General features: G+C 33.6%; 1 protein-coding gene across 1 annotated transcript; it reads right to left on the bottom strand.

Moving 5' to 3' along the window:
* Positions 1 to 1395: 1395 nt before the first annotated feature.
* Positions 1396 to 3441, bottom strand: LOC111807829 (cytochrome P450 78A3). Its single transcript, XM_023693711.2, has 2 exons — positions 2357 to 3441; positions 1396 to 2265 (listed from the first exon to the last, which is right to left on the bottom strand). Exons 1-2 carry the CDS (start codon positions 3347 to 3349, stop codon positions 1633 to 1635), a joined length of 1626 nt encoding a protein of 541 aa, XP_023549479.2. The 5' UTR covers positions 3350 to 3441; the 3' UTR covers positions 1396 to 1632.
* Between the last annotated feature and the right edge of the window lie 20498 nt (positions 3442 to 23939).

The following is a 23939-nucleotide window of genomic DNA, read 5'->3' on the forward strand; positions in this document are numbered from 1 at the left end:
TAAAATAAAAAAAAAGGAAGATATTCTTAATTGCTTAAAGTTCATCAAATAATTGAAGGTCAAGTTGAAAGAAAAATATGTTTCAAATTGAGCCAAGTGTCCAAATGGATGAAACACAAAAATTATGTACTTGGCTTTTAGTTCCTTTTTCTTTTTGACCATAAAGTAAGCCAAGTTAGAGTAATATTACAATCCCAACTTGCTAACAATTTCAAATAACAATCCCATAAACAAATGGCCTTCAAATTTCTTGATCTTTGGAAACCCCTACAACCAACAATATCCCAAAGTCTCTTCCTCCTAATGAAAGGTCAATTTCAATTTTGTTAATGTTATCCAAGATCGAATGAAGGACCGTTTTTTGTTTCAGCTTAATCCCTATAATTATATAACTTGAAATCTGTCTTGCAACATTACCAGTGATATCTATTCTTTTTAGATATGTGGCACGTTTTGTTTCGAAGTCAACTGATTACTACCTTTGTCTACCGTGTTTAAGAAGCAAAACCCATTAAAATTTGACGTTAGTAGAACGTTTTAATAAAGTTAAAAGGAAGGAAAATGGAGATGGGTAGAAAGGGAATGGGGTGGAAAAGAGGTAGAAAACATAGGATTCTAGTATAAAAAGGAGGATTTAGATAATAATAATAATAATAATAAGGTTTGGGAGGGTAAGTGGAGAAGGGGGTCCGACCACAAAAAACCAGGTACAGATAGAGTGCAAAGCTTGTCGTCATACTTGTTTCCATCCAAGAAGGACCATGTCCTAAAATGGCTCAAACAAGAAAATCTAACATCTTTGATGCTCTAACCCCACCACCACCCACCCCTTTTTTCTATTCTTTTCTTCTTTCTTTTCACTTTCCCCTTTTTTTTTTTCCCATAAATCTAGATTTCCAAATCAACAATTATTCTCCCCGATCTCTTTTTTTAATTAAATTTTTTATCGCAAATTCAAGTCCACCACTAATAGATTTTGTCCGTTTTAGATCGTTACGAATGATATTAAAGGATGGTGTGAGACAATGGTCAAAGTATTAGATAAAAAAACTTAAGACGTAAGAAAAAAAGGGTAATTTGATCTTAATTATGAAATTTATTTGGTGAAAGGTCTCGAGTCATGGACACGAAACACAGGTGCTTAAGAGATTAAGATGTCTCGTTTTCTCGATTTTGATTGCCCCACCATATTTGTAATCATAATTAAAACAACTTTGTATTGTTTTTAAATTATTTGTCCATGTGGACACCAAGCTTTAGCTTATGTGCCCACCCATTTTGTACTTAGAATATTATCCCTTCAAATATCAAAATAAACAGAAATTGCATTAAGTCAAATTCCATTAATATTTACATGAAAAAAAAAAAAGAAAAAAAAAAAAAAAAAAACAAGAGGGAAATAAAAGCTTTGATGATATAACTGTCGTAGTAAAATGTACGAGGAACATAGTCCTACAAGCCAAACATCATTTGGTGGGTTTTTTTTTTTTTTTTTTTTTTTTGGCTTTTTAAACCCTCCAATATTTATATTTATATATTTATATATTATATAGTATATTTCTTTAATATTAATATATATATATATATATATATATATATATATATATATATATTTATTTTTATTTTATTAATTTAAAAGCTTGAATTACGCCTTGGGCATAGTTTAACGGTGAGTGGATTGGCCATCTCGCAAGAGAGCTTGAGAACTTCAGAGAAGTCGACGGCGTCGTTTTGGTTCGGAGAAGGCAACCATTTAAAGTCGTGTAAAAGTGTAGCCACCCAGAAGATGACAGTTGTCCAAGCAAGAGCCTTTCCGGGGCAAGTTCTCCGACCCGACCCGAATGGAGCGAGCCGTAGATCTGAACCCATAACTGAAAACTCCACGTCAGCGCCACCAGACACAAACCTCTCGGGTTTAAATTCAAGTGGGTCTGACCAGACCTGTGGGTCTCGTGCTATCGACCACATGTTAACCATGGCAGTGGTGCCCTTAGGCACGTGGTGACCGTCGATGGTTGTGTCAGTGATGGCTAAGCGAGCCCAGGATAAAAGTGGGCCCGGTGGGTGTAACCTTAGAACTTCTTTAACCACCGCGGTTAGATAAACCAGCGACGGAATGTCGGATTCCACGACGCCACGTGATCTCCCAACCACCGTGTCTAGTTCCGATTGTACCTTTTCTTGCACCTCCGTGTGAACAACCATCCTCGCCAGAATCCACTCCATTAATACCGCCGTCGTGTCCGTACCCCTAAATATCATTTCCTTTACATCCAAAAATAAAAAAAAAAAAATTAATTAATTAATTTTAAAAAAAAATGTGTGTTTTAATTTAATTTGGATTTTCATTAATTACCCAAAGAACGGCTATGATGTCGGAGTCAGAGAGATTGTCAGATTGTTGAAGAGAGAGAAGAACGTCGACGAAATCCGTGATTTGTTGGGGGGTTGAATTGGACCGGTGTTCAGCGATGATCCGGCCGACGAGTTGGTTCACTTGGGGGACCAATTGGGAGCATCTGAACCGGATTCTCTGTGGGTCGAAATCGGCTAAGAAGGGGAGATGGTCGGACCAGTTGAGAAGGCCCAATAAATCGTAGCCTTCGGCGACAAGGGTTTGGAGTTGTTCGGCTTCGTTATTGGAGTCGGTGAGGGTATAAAAGCGGCCGAAGACGGAGGCCATCATGCTGTTTAAAGAGGCTCGTTTGAGCGTGTCGCGGACGCGGTGGGTGGAGGTGGTGGAGGTGGTGGTGGTGGTGGTGGTGGTGGAAGAGAAGATTACGAGCATTTGGGAAGCGATATGGCGGCGGTGTGACTCAGAGGATTTGATTTGTTTAGGGGAGAAGAGATGGTGGGAAGCGATACGGCGGAGGGTCCGCCAGTAGAGGCCATAAGGGGCGAAACCAATGGCGCGATTGAACATCAAAGAGTAAGCAGATTCCTTAATCGGACGGTCAGCAAAGAGGGAGCTGTTAAGGATCTCTTTAGCAACGTCGGGATGAGAAGTGACAATGACGCGAGTGTAGGCGAGTGAGAAAGCCATGAGACGGGTAGCTCCTAGGGATTTGGCGATGGCGGCGATTCGTTGGTGGGCCAGACCCATCATCAAGGTCATGCTCCCGATGAGTGGGAGGCCTCTTGGGCCAGGGATGACGGCGGCGGTGCGGCGGTAGCATCCGTGGGAGCCCCAAGCAGGGCCGCCAGGATGGGCCCAGTGGAAAATGGAAAGGAGAAAGCAAATAAGGAGAAGAAAGAGGAGTGAGCAAAGGAGGGTGTCTTTGGAGAGAGAGGAGCATTTGGAAGCCAACGCGAAGACCCAAAGGCTATCAATTTGGGTACTCAAGGACATGGTTCACTTCCTTTTCGCCCCCTTTTCTTTCTTATGAGTTAAACACAGAATAAGAAAGGGCGTTGGCTTTTTGGGTTTGAGGGCAAACAAGGTTGGTAATGCCTTTATATAGGGGGAAAACAAACCCTTTAGTGGACCAAATATAATTTTAAAACTACCCAACAAAAAATTTTAAATTTTTTTTAAAAATTATATAAATACAAACAAATTCAATTCCATTTCCTCCATTAATACAAATATTCCTAAACTTTATACTTTCTATTCAAAAAAAAAAAACTTTTTTTTTTTAATTTAAAAGTATTTTTTTATTAATTTTGTCTATTTTAAAATGTATAATTTAAATACTAGTTTTATATATATATATATATATATATATATATATATATATATATATATATATATATATATATATAAAAACATTTTGTGAAAACAATGGTTATTTATTTATATATTTAATAATATAAATGCAGCCCACTTGCAAGTTCCATAGCATGACGACATATAAGAAAGTAAATTTCCGACAAGAGCGGTTGAGACACACGCTCTCACGTGCCTACAGCCTTAGACGTGGACTACGTCGGATGCTGGAATTTTTATTTTTCCCAACCTACCCCTTTACAGTTTACCTTAAACCAGAGTTTAGTTACTTATGATTTCTTTTTTATTATTTTTTATTTTGGGTATAATTAATAATCTTAGTTGCGATTCTATGTGGGTCAATTTGCAAATTTTGACTTCCACTTTCTTGTCGTATATTGTTAAAGTTAGTTTTTTTTTTTTTTTTTTTTTTTTTTTTTTTTTTTTTTTTGGTTGGAGTTAAATTATTTTTTTTAAAAATTATATGTTATATTAATAATTAAAATTTCATACCGTTCAAATATCAAACATTTACTAGCCACAACTCATCACTAACATTAGATACCAACGTTAAATATTCTTAAACCTTTCTAAAATTAAGGATAGAGTTGAAAAGGTTGTAACCCTCTTTTTCACGTTGATGACCAAAAAAAGTTTTAACTCACAAATTGGACCAAATTTTCGATTTTTCAAAAATTCAATTTAATTCAAACGAAAAAAACATATCTAACCCAGCCTAACTTTTATTAGAGTTGGATAGTTTAGATTGGTAAGTTATTAGATCATATAAATATTCCTAACCGTTAAATTGTAAAATTAATCTTGAGTTACTTGTCAGTTTCAAATTATAAGGATGAATATTATAATTTAATTTTCTCTAAACTTACATCGAGTTTCAATTTAATTAATTTATTTATTTTTTATTGAAAGTGTAAAAATAGTTTTAATTAAAAAATAAAATTTAGTATGGCTCGTGATCATCTATTGTAAGAAGTTTCGGTTGTTATCTATTTCTATGTTTTTAAAAACAATTAATAGAATAGATTCATAATAAAATAATAGTAATAAGTTTTTATTTGGTTTACTATTCTTTTATTTATTTTATTTTATTTTTAATTAAAAAATATATATGGTTTAATTTTATTTTGCTCTTGAACTCTATTTTTTTAATCTTAAATCTTTATATTTGTACTATTTTTTCTTTAAAATTTAAAGCATATATTTTAGACTTTAAACAAATACACATAGTTAAATTGAAAAAATCCTCGTAACCCGTGTAAAATTTGAGTGATTGAGTTGGATTGAGATCTCGAGTTATTTTTTTTATTATTATTTTAAAAAATCCTACTTATCTATCCTACATATTATATTAATAATTAAAAATATTATGAAACTCAAATATCAAATATCAAATATTCAAAAATTACATCACCATATATTTATAATTATCCAATTGAAATTGGGCAGGAATCATTTGTGAAGGGTGCCCCAATTAAATGCATGAAACACTCCTTTTAAATTCTGATAAACAAATTAGTCTTCAAATTGTCAAAACTCTTACGCTCTAAAAATAAAATATAATAAAAGTGAAAAAAACTGTCTATCTGTTTATCTGTTTCAAAAATATAATAAAAATAAGTTTCAAAAATACGGTTGAATTTTTAATATTATGAAAAGTTTTATTAATATCTTTCAGAAACTGTCTATCTGACTCATAAATAATGTCCAAACTTTTTATTTATTTTTAAATAATGATATTAATGATAATAAGTGGATAAATATTTTTGAAACGTGGTACTAAAAAATAAAAGTATTTTTTATTATAAGTGATTGAAATTGATATTTTATTTGCAAAAAAATCTGGAAAAGATTGAGGAGTTGACATTGATGTGGAAATGCAGTTTTATAAGGTTGCCAACAACGTATTTTTTACTATAAAATAATTTTGTATGTTTGGTAAATTATGGAGAAGGTGGTGAGGAAATTTTGTTGAATTCTTCAAAACCTAACCATCTTGACTTACGAACCAACCAAGCAATAACCTATTAATCAATAACAACAATCAATTTCCTCACACTTTCATCAAAACTATATTCAATTTTTTAAAAATAATGCTACACTCTTCTTCCTTCCACCTTCCTTACTATATTATAAAATGTTTAAATTTAGAAACTTTGGTTCATAAATAATATATTACGACGTCTGCTTAATGTATTTATCACCATGCAATCACCTTACAAAGATGCGGAGTAGATAAGACTTGTGATTATGTGAAACTTAAGAAAATCATGTCTTATTGTGGAGTGAATAGACGAGAAAATCATGTTCAAGTAACTTGAGAATTTATAGTATATCGATAAAGTTAAGTGTCTTATTCTGATAGTCTTAGGCGGTGTGTTAGCAAGGACGTCGATTTCGAATGGGGTGGATTGTGGGGTTCCACATCGATTGGAGAGGAGAACGAGTGCCAGCAAGGACGTTGGGTCCCGAAGTGAGTGGATTGTGAGATCCCACATCGGTTGGAGAGGAACCAAATATTCTTTATAAGGGTGTGGAAACTTTTTCGTAACAGACACGTTTTAAAAACATTGAGAAGAAGCCCAAAAGGGAAAGTCCAATGAAGACAATATCTTCATTACCCAACTGTTGGAATGGTCGAGCTTTTGCGTGTTGTGACGGTTGTTGTCGTGGTGCTCGGTCGTGCGTTCGAAGAGCAGTGCATGTCAATGCATATCTCAGCTGAAGTTGGCTTGCGTATCCCTTGTTGGCGGCCAGCTTCCTTGTCATTGTTTGTGGGTGTCCATAGTTTCTTTACGATGGTGTTGCCTTCTAGTGGCTATCTGGCCGCAACTGTCTGTGTCAATCATGGTAGTGTCCTTACGGCCGAAAGTGTCTCATCGTGATCTCACCATCAAGATAACCACTGGCCAAGTTGTAGTTTAATTGGAGAGGGTGTGTTTCCAATGTTCATTGTGTTGATGGATTCTAGAATTTTGAGGCTCTATGGAGAGTGTTGGTGCTAAATGTTGGCCTCTTTTATACAATGTGATTGTTCGGTATTGTTCGCTCTCTAATAGTGAGGAATTACTGCTAAGACTTTGTTGTAGGATTGGACTAAGGTTGAGTAGGTCGAGGATAAATTGGTGTAGTTGCTAGAAATTTATCGAGGTAAGGGTTTTCTCGTAGGACTTGAGTTTTTTTTCTTTCTTTTTTGTGCAAATTTTTAGACATGTAGGCACATGAAGTGCTTTATTTATTAGAGAATAGGTTTTGTGCAAATTTTTAAATTTTTAGATGTGTCCTATCACGAGAGAGACTCGGTTTATAATTAGATCAGACATAAATTGTTCATTAAAAATTAGGTGGTACATAAAATGAAAGATATAATTACAGGGTAAATTTGAGTTTTTTACATAGTTGTAATTACAAATGGCTCGTGAATCCATCAATGATCTTTCTGAAAAAATAAAAATAGCAAGAACGAGTATAGAAATACTTAGTAAACAACCTGCTTTTAGGCTTTCATCGAATCTTATTCCTATTTAAAATTCTTAAGGATATGTTTTTTTTTTTTTTTTTTTTTTTGCTCGGGCTTAGAATTAGCCAATTTCATGGTTTAGTCATCTAGCCCTATCAAGCTCGTTCATTTATGGAATCGTGTCACTCCCATGCTAGGGGTGTAAGTCACTTATCAAAGTTTCTTCGGGTTCTAGGTACACTTAGCTAGTTGATCTCTAATCTATTTGGTCCATCTAAATCAATACGTGATTTTCACACGACTCACTGAATCTTGAGCTCTATGGTAAATTTAACAGGTATATATCATGTCTCCCTATTAGCAACCTCTCTATGGTCTCTCTAATAGTTTCCATACTTGTCTACTACTGAGCGCTAATCAGTAGTTCCCTCAATGATACCTAACCTGCTCCTTATTTTCTATCTTTAAATGATGCAAAGAAGGCTACCCACTAAGCACAAATGGATCTCCCTCGGTAGTACTCTCTAATGTGCCACGAGCCCTAAATGGGTGATGTCACATTCTTCTATATTAAATAAATCTTCATTAGTGCAGATAAATTCATGATAGGAGTTGCGTCCTACTCTCCCTTCGTAGTACTAGCCAACTCACAATTATAATCGATCCTAAATATGGCTCAATGACCAAAATATAGCAAAACATAAACTAAGGTATACTAATCATGCATATATTACTTTAGGTCACATAACATACAATCTAATCAATCAATCACGGGCATTATAGGGTATTCCAACCTCTTAATGGTTCTAAGGAACCTATGATTCAAAGCAAACAAAATTCAAATTAGAGTAGCAAAAGTATTAAATCATGTCGTTACTAAGTTTAGAGCTCTAATTTCTTGCTTAAATCAATCATATAACATGTTCATTGTCATTTTTATCCAAGTCCTCGTTGATTCCTACAAGTAGTTTTTAAAAAGATATCCAAATAGTTACTTGTTTGAGTGTATTCGAAGGCTCAGTTTCCAAGCGTTCTCAACTCTCCTTAAAATATCTTGGAGATGTCCTAAAATTAACCCACTTCTATAACCAAAAAGAAATATGTAAGAAGTGATTATAAAGAGGTCCAAATAGCTCATAAACTCATTTTCGTGGAAGAAAACTTATTGATGGTTAGTTCAGTTAAACTAGCGTCGTTATCATCTTCAACCTTTGATCAATGGATGATGACGCGTGACTATGGCGACTTTATTGGGTAGGGATTTTAAGGCGACAAATTCAAATTCTTATCCAAAACTTGTTCTATAAAATTCTTCAACATAAAGTTCATCAACTCTTGATTTGTTCATAAAAAATGTTACTTAAACTTGTTTGAGAGTTAAATTTCTTCATGAAACTTATCGATCATCTTCTTTGAAGCTAATATAACAAAGATGAAAGATTTTGAAAAAAATCGAAGGTTTATACCTAAAATGTTTAAGACTTGTTCTCACGATCTCTAACTCTGTTCCAAATAGGTCACTGAACCCCTCAAAATTGAGAACTTAAGACCCGCCGTCGAGGAACGACAAAACATTTGATTTCTTTAGATATTTTCAGATTTTGGGAGCTCAAGATGACCAATTTGCACTGTCCTAGTCAGCTTTAAGCAGCCAAACAATCAATCAAATTGCCAAATGTCAGATGTTCATTGGCCGATTTCCATGCTGTGGCTTCCATGTGGCCTAATTGGAAAAGTATCCCTCTTGATGTTAGTTTTCTTGATTTTTGATTGATGGAGGGCTATTTTTTTTTTTAAGAAAAGATACTTTTACCATTCTAACTAAAAATAGTTATTTTAGTTATATAAATATTTGGGTGTTATAGGCTTACTTGTCTGCAAGATCTTGTGAAAGAAGTTCACACTATTAGAACATAACAAAGAGACTTGCTGACAATGATTTCTACAAAAGTAAAGTTATATGTTTATACTTAATAAAATCAAATTAAGATCCAATGTTTCATTGTGTGAATGATTAGTTTATTTCGTTCAATAATTATCCTGATATATTTTTGTGGGAGTTATACGTTGTATGATCAGATAATTAGCCACCATGGTCATCGAAAAGGGAGATCAAGGGCATTGTACAAAGTATTATTTGGTTATTACGGATGATCCATGATTTTTTTTTTTCTTTTGGAAAATGACGAGTTGAGTAGTCATTGTCTCTATGCATCAATTAGGGTCGAGCTAGATGATCTTGATCCAAGGCAAGTCATGAGTGAGTAACCGACCCTATTATTTAAAAAAAAAAAAATGAAATTGGTCCCTTGAATTTGCTTGCTTGTTGTTGTATGTAAGTATGTATGCATATCTAACTTGAGTATCGTTAATACTCACACTAATATCAAGCAAGACTATCTTGGAATATAAAGTTCAAGGAAGATGTAAAGAAAATGTTGTTCAAATTATCATAAGATATTGCAATTCATGAGATAATGGGAAGAATATATATTTAAATATATTATTTAATTTGGTAAAATCGTAAAATTGAATAAATAAAATATTTGGGGTTGGGATTTGTTGAGTAGAAGGGTAGGTGATGGGGCATGGGAAAAGCGCGTGGGGTTTAGGGTAAAGTTTAAAGGAGAGGGAGAGACAAGTTAACGTGGTGGGAATGGGAATAAAATAAGGTGGGACCCAGCGTGGGACACGTGGGGATGATGTCGGGGGTGGGGGTAATTGCAGGTGTTGGAATGTATTGCACGTGAGAATCCCTTTTTTTTTTTTTTTTTTTTTCTTTTCTTTTCTTTTCTTCTTAGAAATAAATAAAATTAAATAAAAATATATAACTGCTTTAGTGGCAGTAGCTGTTGTTAAGTAAAGAGTACCATTATACCACATCATAGGGGCCTTATGGGAATCCAAAATTGCTCTTACCATTTTCCCACTGCCACGTGTCGGTTTTATTATCATGCCTTTCCTCATGTTGGACGCTTCACTCTTACCCCCCATCCCCTTCCCAATACACGTGGATCCTACTTTCCCATCATGCCCTTCTTCATTATTTACCATCCTATCTTTTTTTTTTTTTTTTTTTTTTTGGTGTATAATAAATTATAGCATACAAATAAATAATTTATTTTCAAGATAAATTAAAAAAATTGAATATTTAAATAGTAAATAAATAAAAACATCCTTGAAAAAAAAAAAAAATAGAAGAGCATTTTGGTCATTTTGTGGTTAGACATTACACATGGGTCTGATTAAATGTACGAAGCGCTGATAGGACCTAAAAGTATGGGTTTTGATTGACGGTGGATATTGCGTCTAGGGAGATGGGCAATCCCTGTCCGTTGATGTGATTGCTCGATTTCCTTCTTATTTAATTCTTTTTTATTTGTTTTTTTTTTAATCTTTTAATTTTTTAATTTTTTTTTAAGGAAATTTCTCTCAAACTTTTTTGAAGTAACGACGTGGTCAAAAAGTTAAAAGCATGGGGAGTTCTAACATTAGTTTGACTGGTTTTATAGAAAGTGAAAGACCATGACCACCAACACGCTATCTAGCTATCGAACAATTTTAGTGATAGAATAGTTAATAAACACTTAAAATAATTAAAAGTTACTATGTTTGACATCCCATATAATTTTTCTTAAGAAACATGTGAGTATGAGAATGGATTCAGGGCTGATGTATGAGAATAGACACGTGTTAGTTTGTGAGGATAATCTTTCACTCTAATAAGCGAGAAGTAGGTAAGTGACCATATCGTAGGGGATGTAAGGAAATGTCAAAGCCATCTGGTATCAAATCCGAATTTCGAATGTTAAGCATGAAACGGTACAAATATATTTAAATTTTTTTTTGGTGGTGATAAGTAATTAAAATAATACAAGGAATTAGGTGCTTACACCAACTTGAGTTCAATTTTCATCATCATGGGAAATAATAATTAAGCATTCAACTTTTGCATAGATATAAAGTTTATTCTTACCAAAAACAAATATAAATTATATATATATATATTTTTTTTTTTTAGATTCAAAAAATTAAAAAAATGATCCAATATATTATATATAAAATAAAAATTAAGTGTAAAGTAATTATAGGAAAAGTAATTTGGGCCTAAATAAATAAATAAATAAATAAATAAATAATAAAATGTAGTCTAAAATTGGTAAAATAAATAAAAAAAGAAAAATAGGGATATTGGGGAAACAAGAAGTCCAATATTCTTAGGTTTTGATTAGATATAATTATGCGATCTGTCTCATATCATATCTCATGTCCATAAAATTCCACTCTCTAAAAGATAATTAAAAAAATGGTCCATTTAATTCAACCTTAGACCACCGTCTATTGAACCATCCCACGTGCAATTTTTCTTTTTCTTTTTTCTTTTAAGCCTTCAATCTATTATTTTAAAGTGAAGTCAAAAGTTCAATCTTTATCTTTATATATGAATTTACATTTAAAAGCTTTTTCCCTTTAATAAATTTCTAAATTTCAAAAAAAGTATATCGAGCATGTATATACAAATATAAACGAATTTAGCTGATAATGTGATATGAACCAAAAGACATCAATCATACAATATACTTCAATGAAGATGTGAAGAAAATGTTGTCAAGATTATCAAAAGATGTTTCAATTCAAGTAAAAAAAAGCATTTGTGTTTTCTTTAGCCAATAACTAAGTTGCATGTAGAATCATCAATCTTGCCTTCAGATATCATCAATCTTGCTTGTGGAGTGATTCGAATCTCAATCAAGTGTTCTTGCCTTCAGATATTTGATCAACAAGAATCATTCAAGCTAGATATGATCGATCTTGCTTGTAGAGTGATTCAAATCTCAAACAATGTTGATGCCTTGAGATATTCAATCAACAAGGTAATCCGAATCTTATTCCCCTTGTAGTGATTCCTTATCTTATCACAATGTATCATAAAGATCCGTAACTGTCGTTTGTTAAGAATTACAGACTTTCATAATAGTATGCAACTTTTAGTTATCTTTCCTTGATTAATTAATTTAGAACTACTCCTTCCACTATTTAATTAATTTAGAACTACTCCTTCCACTATTTCTCCCGTTATCTTCATGGTTCAATATCTTTTGTTTTTAATATTATGTTTTCTTTTATCTAGTTAGATCAAAGTTTACGATTTAATGAGTAAAAAACAAAAACTTTCCTTATAAAAATTTATTCGTCAGTATATTTCAATGTTATCTTGTGAGGACATCTCGTTACGTGGTTTCTTTTTCTTGAAATTGAATATTCAAATTTCCATATTCGAGGTTCCACTAGGCAATAAGTCGTCAAATTTCCATAATATATATGTATAAGCAAACTTCTAAGAAACTTCTAATACAAAACATTAAAATAAATGGTTGAATTGATTGTCAACTTGGAAATAATATTTTAATAGAGTTTTGTTAGAGAGAGAGAGGGATGGGATGAATGAATGAATGAATGAATGGAAAAGGGAAATTAGGGATGAATTTGAGGAATGATATGAGATAGAAAAGAAGAAGAAGAAAAGATATGAAATTGAATAGGAAGACCTCACTAAGTTGTTGGGAATGGACAAGAGATATGGAATCTCCCTTTTTGTTTATTTATTTATTGTTATTATTTGTTATCATTTCAAAGTTCTTACAATTCAGCTCCCCAAACTTTCTTTCTACACTCAACTATATTTTTATTACAAGAAAAAGAAAAAAAAAAAAAACAACAACTTTAAAGGCTTTAAGTAAAGAAAGATTAAATTCTTTGAAATTCTTGAATCTTCCCTTTTGAATTGTTTGAATTTAAAAGGAAAAAAGGGCGGAAATATGTATCCCACCAAATCAATTTCTAAGATATCATCCATCAAAAGTGAAAATAGCAAACTTCTATGATATGGGGTCAAAGGAAGGTTCCTCACTTCATTTTATCATCTTATTTGAATGGCTCGAAGTTAGTCGTAGAATACACTTTCTGACGGCTCAAACCTGACTTTTAGGCTGATCCAACTTAGGTCTGATACGCTTGGACTCTTTACTTCTAGTTTCAACTCTTCGGAAGCGTTTAAAGTTAATCTAACTACTTTTTAGCTAGTTTAAAATTTTTAAAATTATTTTATGCAAAATTAGGTTGAGCTAGTTTTAAACTATTAGGAGTAAGTTTAAATTATTTTATGCAGAATTAAGTGAGTCAATTTCCACCGTAGCATTAAATTTGAGAGAGCAGAGTTAAGCTAGCATCAAGCGGTCGTACTAGCTTCGACCTAGACCAACCAAGTAAGTGACTTTACAATCAATATGATTAGAAATTGATGATTTGTATGATGATATGTGCTCCGTGGTTCTGCACATGTCATATGCTTGATATGTGTGATATGTTTATGATACGATATGACTATGATATGTTTGTGAAACAATATGACTATGATATGTTTATAGAATGATGTGACTATGATATGTTTATGGAAAAAATATGACAATGATATGATTATGGAATGATATAACTATGATATGTTCATGAAATGATAGGAATATGATATGGTTATGATATGTGTGATATGTTTATGAAATAATATGACTATGAAATGTCGGTGATATGTTATGTTAATGTTATGACATGTGTTATGATGTGACATGTTGATGATACGATATATGTTATGGTGTAACACGTTTGATGATATAAAACATGTTGTGCAGTGTTTTATGATATGATATGATATGATATGTCGAAAGATATGTTATATGCATGATTTGACATAAGACCATGTATGTTATGAATTATACGAGACTCAACCCCGATACATGTCTTAAAGGCTATGTTGAAAAATGACATGATATGAAGGAAAACAGGAGGGGGTTGTTTTACATGATAATGAATGAAAATGTTGAGACATCATGCATCATTGTGTGTTCATGAATCACGGAATATCCCCTTATTATTATGATATGGACGCGTACGATACGAGCTAGCAAAACAATTGTTATTTTTATCATAATGCTGCGACGATCGTCATTCCTAATGAGTGTCCAGTAACAACTCCAGAGAATATTTTCCGAACAAGAAAGGGACATAAAAGGTGTGCAAATCGACTAGTGGGCCCATACTCGCACGTGTGGGCCTTGCGTAGAACAGTAAATACACATCCAATTACCTGTTTAGGATAGTCGTCTGAGGGATTATAGACTGAAAGGATAGGTCTCATTCATGATTGTATGTGTTTACATCAAATCACAAAAGTGGGATCACTTACCGAGTATTTCTTAAAATATTCAAGTCATGTACAACTTCTATTTTAGATAAGGGCAAGATACTCCTTAGCGCGGGTTGATAACACAGTGCAAGTCAAGACCATGATACATGCATAGGATAGTTGTATTTATTTTTTAGACTTAGGTTAGAATAATGTGTTTTTATCTCTAATGTTATTTATTTTATTTAGAAATTTGTTGGGTCATTTTAAAAATGTTTTCGGACACGCAAGTCTATGACAGTGTTTTACGTTGAAGTTTCAAACGATTATATTCACATCATGAGTATGTTATATATACAGTAGCAACTTTGGACTACGAGAAATCTAGGTCATTATGGTTGACGATCAAAGATTTTCCCGAAAGCCAAAAGCCACAAACCCTTTGGCGAATCCTGTCACTAGCGAAGCAAAGAGGAACTAACAGTGTACGCAATGAGGAGCTGCAGATGGTGAATAACAACCAGCCAGAGACTACGAGCATACCTACGGTATAGGACTTCCATTCACAAAGATTTTTACGTATTCCTTCGTTGGCGTTGGACCTCGGGAGTCCATGTTCTCATACCTCCACCCATTTATGTGTATAGGTATGGACGAAGGCTGAATACGTCATGGGAGTAAAGGGACGATCGAGTAGAAGGTCATAGGAGACAAAATTCACCGATTTATGTGTTTATTCATACATGTTATTTTTATAGAGCGTTCGATGGTTTTGCACCAAAGGACTATAAAAGAGGGAAATGCGGGCTTTCATTTGGCACCCTCAATTTGAGTCAAGAGTCCCTCAAACGCAAGAATGGAGATATTGTTTTATGGGTTTTTAGCTCTCAATTTTGGTCAAATTTAGAAGCCATGCTTAACCATTTTCCTTCCAACTTCAAATATGGCGTGTAAAACCATAAATTTATGTTATTAAATAGTGCATGGAGTAAGATTGTAATAACCAAAATTTTGAAATTACAAAGGGAAGTGGGGTTGTCTCCCCTCTACATTTCTCCCTTTATTTTAGCATCCCACTTTAACAGCTAAGACAGTTTAAGGTTAACATTTTGATTGATTGGACTTAGTTTAATAGACTTTTTTCTCCTAGTTTCAATTTTTCGAAAGCAATTAAGGTTAATATAATTACCTTTTAGCTAGTTTAAATTGTTGGAGTCAAGTTTAAAGTATTATGCATAAGTAGGGAGAGCTGATTTAAATTATTAGGAATAAGTTTAAATTATTAATGCATAATTATGCTAAGTTACTTTAAATTAGTAGAAATAAACTTAAATTATTTCATGCAAAACTAGGTGAGCCAATTCCCAGAGTGGAATTCTAATTTATGACTGTCCGACCCCTTAATTAGAATTAAATTTTAGAGAGCAATGTTAAATTAGCATCAAGAAGTTGAGTAGTTTGAACCTAAGTCAACCAAGTAAGTGGTCTTACTATTGACTCGGTTAGAAGACTTGCTTTATGTATGACGACACATGCTTAGTGGTTCTTGCACGTGTCATTTATGCTTTATATGTTGTGATGTGTTGACTAATTTATAATGATGATTTATGATATTATAATGACGTTATTTGATGATAGTATGATTACGATGACATAACGATGATTATGTATGATATTATGATGACGTTATTTGATGATGATATGATGACAATGACATAATAATGATGATGTATGATTTTATAATGGTGTTGTATGATGATGACATGATGACGATGTCATAGTGAGGATGATGTATGATATTATGATGACGTACATGATGATGATATGATGCTGACGACATAATGATGATGTATGTTAATATGATGACATAAGATTATATGATGATGAGATGGTTTAGCATGACGTTATTCCATATCAAGATGACGTGCATGTACCGAATGCCATGATGCATTATGGCGATGATTTATTTTTCTAAAAGACACAACCCTAATTGAAATTAACAATGATGATGAGTGCATGAAGAACAACACTTACATGTTACTTAGAGTAATATATGAACAGTATATAGGGTTATGTCATGAAGATGATTTGAAGATGAAAACTATAGGGATCTCATGCATTTTGTGTGTACATATACATCGGGATACTTCCCCATTTATGTTGATGAGTACGAACGCGTATGCTATGATGATGATGATGATGATCATGCTTCACATTACACTCAGGGGTTTGCTGACCTCCGAACGTGGCTACAGACAGCTAGCTCGACTATGATGTGTCCAAGGGGGTGCGAACCGCCTGGGGATCCACACTCGCAGGTGTGGGTCGTGTGTAAGGAAGTACTACACATCCAATTTTGTCTGGACTTGAGGCCACTCCTATAATGGTTTTTAAATGATAGCTCCCTAGATCATGAGTTGCACGTGTTTGTATTCTCTGACCCCAACAGTGGGGTCATTTACTGATTATTTAGTCTAGTGCTACTTCTATTTTAGGTAAAGGCAAGACATCACTATATAGTTGACCGGACGAAATTGCAATCCAAGATCATGACACATGCATATGGTAGTTGTACTTAGGTTTTTTTTTTTTTTTTTTTTTTTTTTTTTTTTTTTTTTTTTTAAATTTTAACTTTATTTATTTTATTTCGTTTTTCATTGTTCATATAAAAGATGTTTTCGAACACGTACGTCCATGACGGTGTTTTAAGACGAAATTTATGTTTTATGATGAAGTTTTCAATTTTCAATTCTACATATGAGTATAGATGATGACGACGGTAGCAACTCTAGGTAAGTGAAAATTTAGGATTGCTACAAAAACCGAGGATAAAATAGAAGGAAAAAAGAAGATAAGAAAAGGAATAATAAAAAGAATTAAAAATATCTATATTTGGATGGGTTAAAAAGTGAAGAAATAAAGTTGATTTAAGTTTTGGATGAGAAGTTATGAAAATTCAAATAAATTAGAAAAAATGCAAAATTAGTCAAATACGGAAAACATATGAACGCTGATGAAGAAGATGAACCATAAGTGACATGTGTCTTTTGGAGAGGAGGAGAATGCGTCGGTCACCCCTAAGAACATGTGTCGAATTGTGAGACGTGCAATGCATCGCTAGACCCAAACCACTCCCATGGCCCGAGAATCAAGGCGCGACAAGGTTCAGCACCCGCTATTGAAATATCATCACTAGTCCGATAGAGTCACACCCAATAATTGTATGAGTCAATTGTATATTTATGTTAGTAAAATGATTTAGATATTTTAGGATTAGATTGACTAGTCTCTACTATAAATACGTTCCACTCCATCTATGTTTTCAGCCCAAGAAACTGTGAGCATAGATTTACTATTCCATAGAGTGTCTTATAATAGTCTCTTTTAGAGTTACTATTCTAGAGAGTGTCTTGTAATAGTCTCTTTTTTTATTAGTGTTTTCTACCTAGAGTTGTGTTATTATGAAATTTGATTTAACATATAAGATTAGGTGTGCAACATATTTTATATGGGTGTAATTAGTTAGAATTTTTTCTTATTTTTAGGAATTTGTTGGTAGTATATTTTATTTTATGTTTCTCCTTCTTAACATGCCATTAGAGAACCGATCTTGGTGTTCTTAAATATCAAAATTTCTTTATAGCGGAATCAACCAAATCCAGCTTCAAAACTGATGTTAGTTAACACATCCTTATTACATTCATCACTCTAATCAGTCAGGATGTTTACTTGTTTCAATCAAATTAAAGGAGACAAATTACGAATGATGGAGTAAATTAGTTATGCATGCTCTTATTGTCAAAAAGAAAATTGGCTTCATTCAAGAAATAATTGAAAAACCATCTCAAGATTCAAATTCAAGAATTTGAACTCTGGATTTAGTGTAACAACGTAATATTATTTTGGTTAACTCATTCACTTGAAGCAAATATCGCAGAAGGTATTATTCACGCTAAGACAACTCATCAAGTGTGGGTTGATCTTCATGATCAATTCTCACAAAAGAATGTTCCAGCAATTTTTCAAATACAAAAGTCGATAGCAACGATGTCACAGGAAACCATGATACCGTCAACATATTTCACCAAGCTCAAAGCATTATGAGATGAATTGGAAGTGCACCACACACCATTTACCTGCAATCAATGCCAAATACATGTTGATCAACGGGAAGAATACAAGTTAATGCAACTATTCATGGGGCTTAATGAGTCTTATAAAACGGTGAGATCTAACGTACTAATGATGACTCCATTACCCAATGTGAGACAAACCTATTTATTACTTGTATTAGAAGAGATGCAACGTCAAGTAACTTCTGAATCTACTGAGAATTTCTAAATTGCAATAGCAGGGTAAAAGAAGACAACATTTTTAAAATTCACCAATGACAAATCATGTGAACACTGCAACAAAACTGGTCATACAATTGATAAGCGTCGAACCATTAAGTTTCGTTGTAAATTTTGTGGTAAAAGAGGACATATAGAAGATCGATGTCGATAGAAAAATAATTTTGAAAATGCAGTACAAGGCAATCAACACTTCAATCCTGAATATCGATCACCTAATTCCATTCCAAATTTTTCTTATCAGCAGTTACAACAGATAGCACAAGCCTTATCTACACTCTATCATCGTTCCTCTAGTAATTCTGACAGTTACATCAATGTTGTAGGTTTGTTTCCTCCGCATTATTCATGAACTGTGCTAGTTCTAATTCATGAATTCTCGATAGTGGAGCTACGGATTATATAATATCAAAATCTTCTGTTATGACTAAACCAAAGGCTACAATCATGTCTACAATAAATTTGGCTAATGGAGGGACAACACGTGTCACATACGGACATTTTTTCTTTAATCCTGACCTTAAATTAAACAATGTTTTATGTGTGCCTTAATTCAATTTAAACCTGATGTCCATAAGCAAACTTACTAATGACTTGAAATGTTGTGTCACCTCTATCCTAATTCTTGTGTTATGCAGGACTTGACTACCGGGAAGATGATTGACTCGGGTAAAAAATTCGGAGGTCTCTATCACATTTCTTCATCTTCAATCAAATCTTCAGCTCATCAAGTATCTCAGTCATCTGATTTGTACCATCTACGCCTTGGTCATTCTTTATTTTCTCGTTTTAAATTTTTAGTTTATGAATTGCATCTTAATAATGCTATTTTTTTTTCTTGTTTTAAATTTCTTGTTATCAATTGCATCTTAATAATGCTACTTTTTTCTAATAAATGTAGTATTTGTTCATTAGCAAAACAAACTAGGTTGTCTATTCCAACAACCTCGATAACAACACATTCTTCCTTTGATCTGTTACATTGTGATGTTTGGGGGACCTCATACAATTCCTACCCATTCTGGTTTGGGTTTTTTTCCTCATTATTGTTGATGATTTTACTAGATGTACTTAGATTTTTCTTATGAAACATAAATAAGTTCATAATTTTTTTAATAAACTTTGTTAAATTCATTCAAACCCAATTTCACACTATATCAAGATAGTATGATTAGACAATGGGACTGAGTTCCTATCTTTGCAACCATTTTTTTTTTTTTTTTTACTGATTATGGTATTGAATTCAGTGCACTTGAGTTTATATTTCCCAACAAAATGGAGTCGTAGAACATAAGCATCGTTATATCCTATGTAGCTAGATCTCTTCTCTTTCAGTCACAGGTTTTACTTCATTTTGAGGGAGAGTACATTTTAACTATTGTTTATCTTATAAATAGAATATCATCACATTGTTATCTAACAAGACACCCTTTGAAGCTCTTTACAAACGACCACCTACATTATATCATCTTAAGGTTTTTGGCTCTAAATCTTATACAATTGTAGTACATCCTAAACAAAATTTGAATTTCGGGCAATTCCTCGTGTTTTCGTAGGATATCCTAGTGGTCACAAAGATTACAAGTTGTATAACATACAATCTCACAAATTCTTTATCAGTCGTGATGTTAAATTTTGTGAAGATGATTTTCTTTTTTCATCAGCTTCACAAACTTTGACATTAGCTCATTCAACTCCCATTTTACCACTCCATGATCCATCTTACTCAAACATTCATTTTCCTCCTATTTCGTCATCTCCTTCCTCTCCTATTCCTTCTCTAGATTCACTTACTAATTCTAAAACCTATCCCACATGATATATCAATTCAACTCCGACGTTCTACTCTTACCAAAAAGCCTCTACCTTGGCACAATGATTATGAGATATCTGCAGCCAATCATTTAATCTCTTACTCAAGTCCAGCACTGGCACCAGCTACCCTCTCATCATTACCTTTCATTCTCCCGTCTTTCTCCTACTCAACGTACTTTTCTAGCTCTTATTACAGCCCAGACATAACCTAAAACCTATGATGAATGCTGAAATTGCAGGTTTAGAACGTAATCATACTTGGTCTCTTGTTCCTCTACCACCTAGCCATAAAGCTATAGGCTTTCGTTGAGTGTACAAGATTAAATACATCTCTGCTGGTTATGTTGAACGTTATAAAGCTCGGCTGGTAGCAAAGGGATACACTTAAGTTGAAGGTATTGATTACAATGAGACATTTTCTCCTACTACACAAGTTACTAAACTTTGTTGTTTACTCACTGTTGTTGTTGCTCGAAAGTGGTTCATTGGATGTTCAAAATGTCTCTCTCCTTGGTAATCTAGAAGAGGAAGTCTACATATCTTTACAACCGTGTCTTTGCTGACAGGGGGAGAATACAATATGTAGACTACATAAGTTTCTTTATGGGTTATAATAGGCTTCTCACAATTGGTTCTCCCTATTCTCTACCACTATACAAAATGCAGGCTACAATCAGTCAAAAGTCGATTACTCTTTATTTACTAAGAGTAGAAGTACTTATTTCACTGCAGTTCTTATCTATGTTGATGATATTTTTGTTAACAGGCAATGATCTAAAAAAAATCAATATTTCAAGACTTGTTTACTCGAGAAATTCCTTACCAAAGATTTAGGGAATTTGAAATATTTCTTGGACATTGAATTTTCTCGGTCTAGAAAATAAAATTTTATGTCTCAAAAGACGTATGCTTTAGACATTCTTCAAGACACAGGTGTTACCGGAGCATGTCTTGAAAAATTTCCTATGGAGAAAAACCTGAAGTTTTCTTTAACAGAAGGAGAGAAGTTGAATGATCCAAGCATATACGAACAGTTGATCGGCAGATTAATATATTTAACAGTTACTAGGCCTGACATAGTGTATTCAGCTTGTATGTTTAGTCAATTTATGCATGAACCAAGAAAGCCACTTTGGGAGGCAGCTCTTCGAGTTCTAAGATACATCAAAGTTACTCCTCGTCAAGAACTCCTACTACCATATGAAAACAGCTTAAGATTACAATTATATTGCAATTTTGATTGGGGTGGTTGTCGAACTACCAAACAGTCTTATTTCTTGGTTCTGCATCTTCCTGGAAAATTCAATTTTTTCTTGGAATTCTGGAAAGCAAACCAATATGTCCAAATCATTAGTAGAAGTCAAGTATCGAGCCATGACAAATACTTATTTAGAGTTAACTTGACTAAGATACATTCTTCAAGACTTGAAAGTTTCGTTGTACGAACCAACATTGTTGTATTGTGATAATCAAGTAGCATTGCATATAGCAGCCAATCCAGTTTTTCACGAACGTACAAAGCACATTAAAATATGTTTCCATATAGTTCGGAAAAAGTTACAAGCTGGAATCATCAAACCATGTTATGTTTCAACTAAAATGTAATTGACAGATATTTTTACTAAAGTTTTGGAAAGACAACTATTGGTAGTATATTTTATCTTGTTTTTAGGATTTGGTTAGTAGTATATTTTATTTTATTTTTAGAGTTAGTTGGCCGCTGGTATTCTATTTAAAGTTTGTGAACATTAATGAAGATTGGACATTCAATCCCACTCATGTTTCTCATTCTTAACATGTGTTCAACAATCTAGTATTAGAGTGAGGTTGATGTAGGTTGTCTAACATTTTGAGATTCTTAGCATACTCTTTGGCTGCAGCTCTATCTAAGGTATACCCAACACGATGGGTGATTTCCAAATCGTTGGAGGAATCAAGAAACTCAACAACAAACTACTACAACATGTGGACTATATGCATGATGTCCTATTTACAAGGATAGGTCCTTTGGGAGGTCGTTGGCAGGAGCGAAACTACGCCGCCAGAGGAAGATTCTAATGATGTCTTACGCAAATGGAGAATCAAAGCAGGTAAAACAATGTTTGTCTCGAAGATCACAATCGAAGAAGAGATGTTAGAGCACATTTGGGATGACAAGACACCAAAAAAAGCATGGGACAACTTCATGATGTTGTTCTCAAAGAAGAATGATACGATGCTACACCTTCTGAAGATCGAATTATTATCAATCTCACAATGTGACATGACGATTGCTTAATACTTCAAAAAAATCAAGTCGATATTCTAGGAGATTACTGAGCTAGGCCCGAAGTTCGCCACTGGAGAAACTCGAATGAATAGGATCATTATCCACAGATTGCAACAAGAATATAGAAGCTTCGTTATTGGTGTACAAAAATGGCTCGTTGACATCGCTTATAGAGTTTGAAAATTTGTTAGCCAACCAAGAAGCCATGACTAAACAAATGGGAGACATCACATTGAAGGGTGAAGAAGAAGCACTTTACACAAGTGAAAGCCGGAAGCAACAATGAGTCGTGTACCAAGCATGGATACAAAAGTCGTGACAAAGGAAGATGCCACCAAGAAACTGCACAACCAGGGAGAGCTAAGAAGAACGACAACAAATTGCGGGAAGAAGGGCAACATGCTTAGGGATTGTTGGTCCAAGAAAAAGTCTGTCGAAAGAAGTGCAGAATCCTCCAACATGGAGATGGAGGAGGAATGGGATGTAGAGGAAATATGTGTCATAGAAGAAGACGAGCTAGCACTCATGGCAATGATGGGAAAACATATCGATTACAAGAATAACTGAATCCTTGATTAAGTATGCTCAAACCACATAACTGATGATCAGAGCAACGTAATGGAAGTAAGGTGGCCGTCGGAGAAAGAAGTATTACCAAAATTGGACAAAATTGAAAAAATTCTTCCACATAAGCTAGAGAGCATACTGTACACATTTGCTTAAGTGTTGATGTGCTCGAATATCCAAGTGACACTGATGTTGGTGAGCAAGAAGTTACTCAACCAAGTAACCTAGTGAAAAAGAAATGACACCTCAACAACTTAGATGGTTAGAAAGAATCCAAAATCCAAATCTAAACTATGTCAATACAATTATTATAGAAGACGAGAGCTCGAGGCATATGAAGAATCATCACAAAACTCTAGCTTAGCAGAAAGTGGAGGAAGAAATTATAGCACTAGAGAAAATCAAACTTGGGAATTAGTGTCAAGACTAAGAGAAGTCAAACTCATATCTTGCAATTGGGTCTACAAATTAAAGCGTCGATCGAATGAATCAATTTTGAGATACAAGTCTCGAACTATGGTCCCATGGTTCTCTCAACAATATGGACTAGACAATAATGAAGTATTTAGTCC

Source organism: Cucurbita pepo, chromosome 12, assembly GCF_057944985.1.
Source record: "Cucurbita pepo subsp. pepo isolate OVF chromosome 12, ASM5794498v1, whole genome shotgun sequence".
NCBI classification, from domain to species: Eukaryota; Viridiplantae; Streptophyta; class Magnoliopsida; order Cucurbitales; family Cucurbitaceae; genus Cucurbita; species Cucurbita pepo.

Coding starts and splice junctions, on each gene's coding strand:
- LOC111807829 (XM_023693711.2), bottom strand. CDS start 3,349: ATGTCCTTGAGTACCCAAATTGATAGCCTTTGGGTCTTCGCGTTGGCT. Junction 2,266..2,356: donor ACATCATAGCCGTTCTTTGG/GTAATTAATGAA, acceptor TTGGATGTAAAG/GAAATGATATTTAGGGGTAC.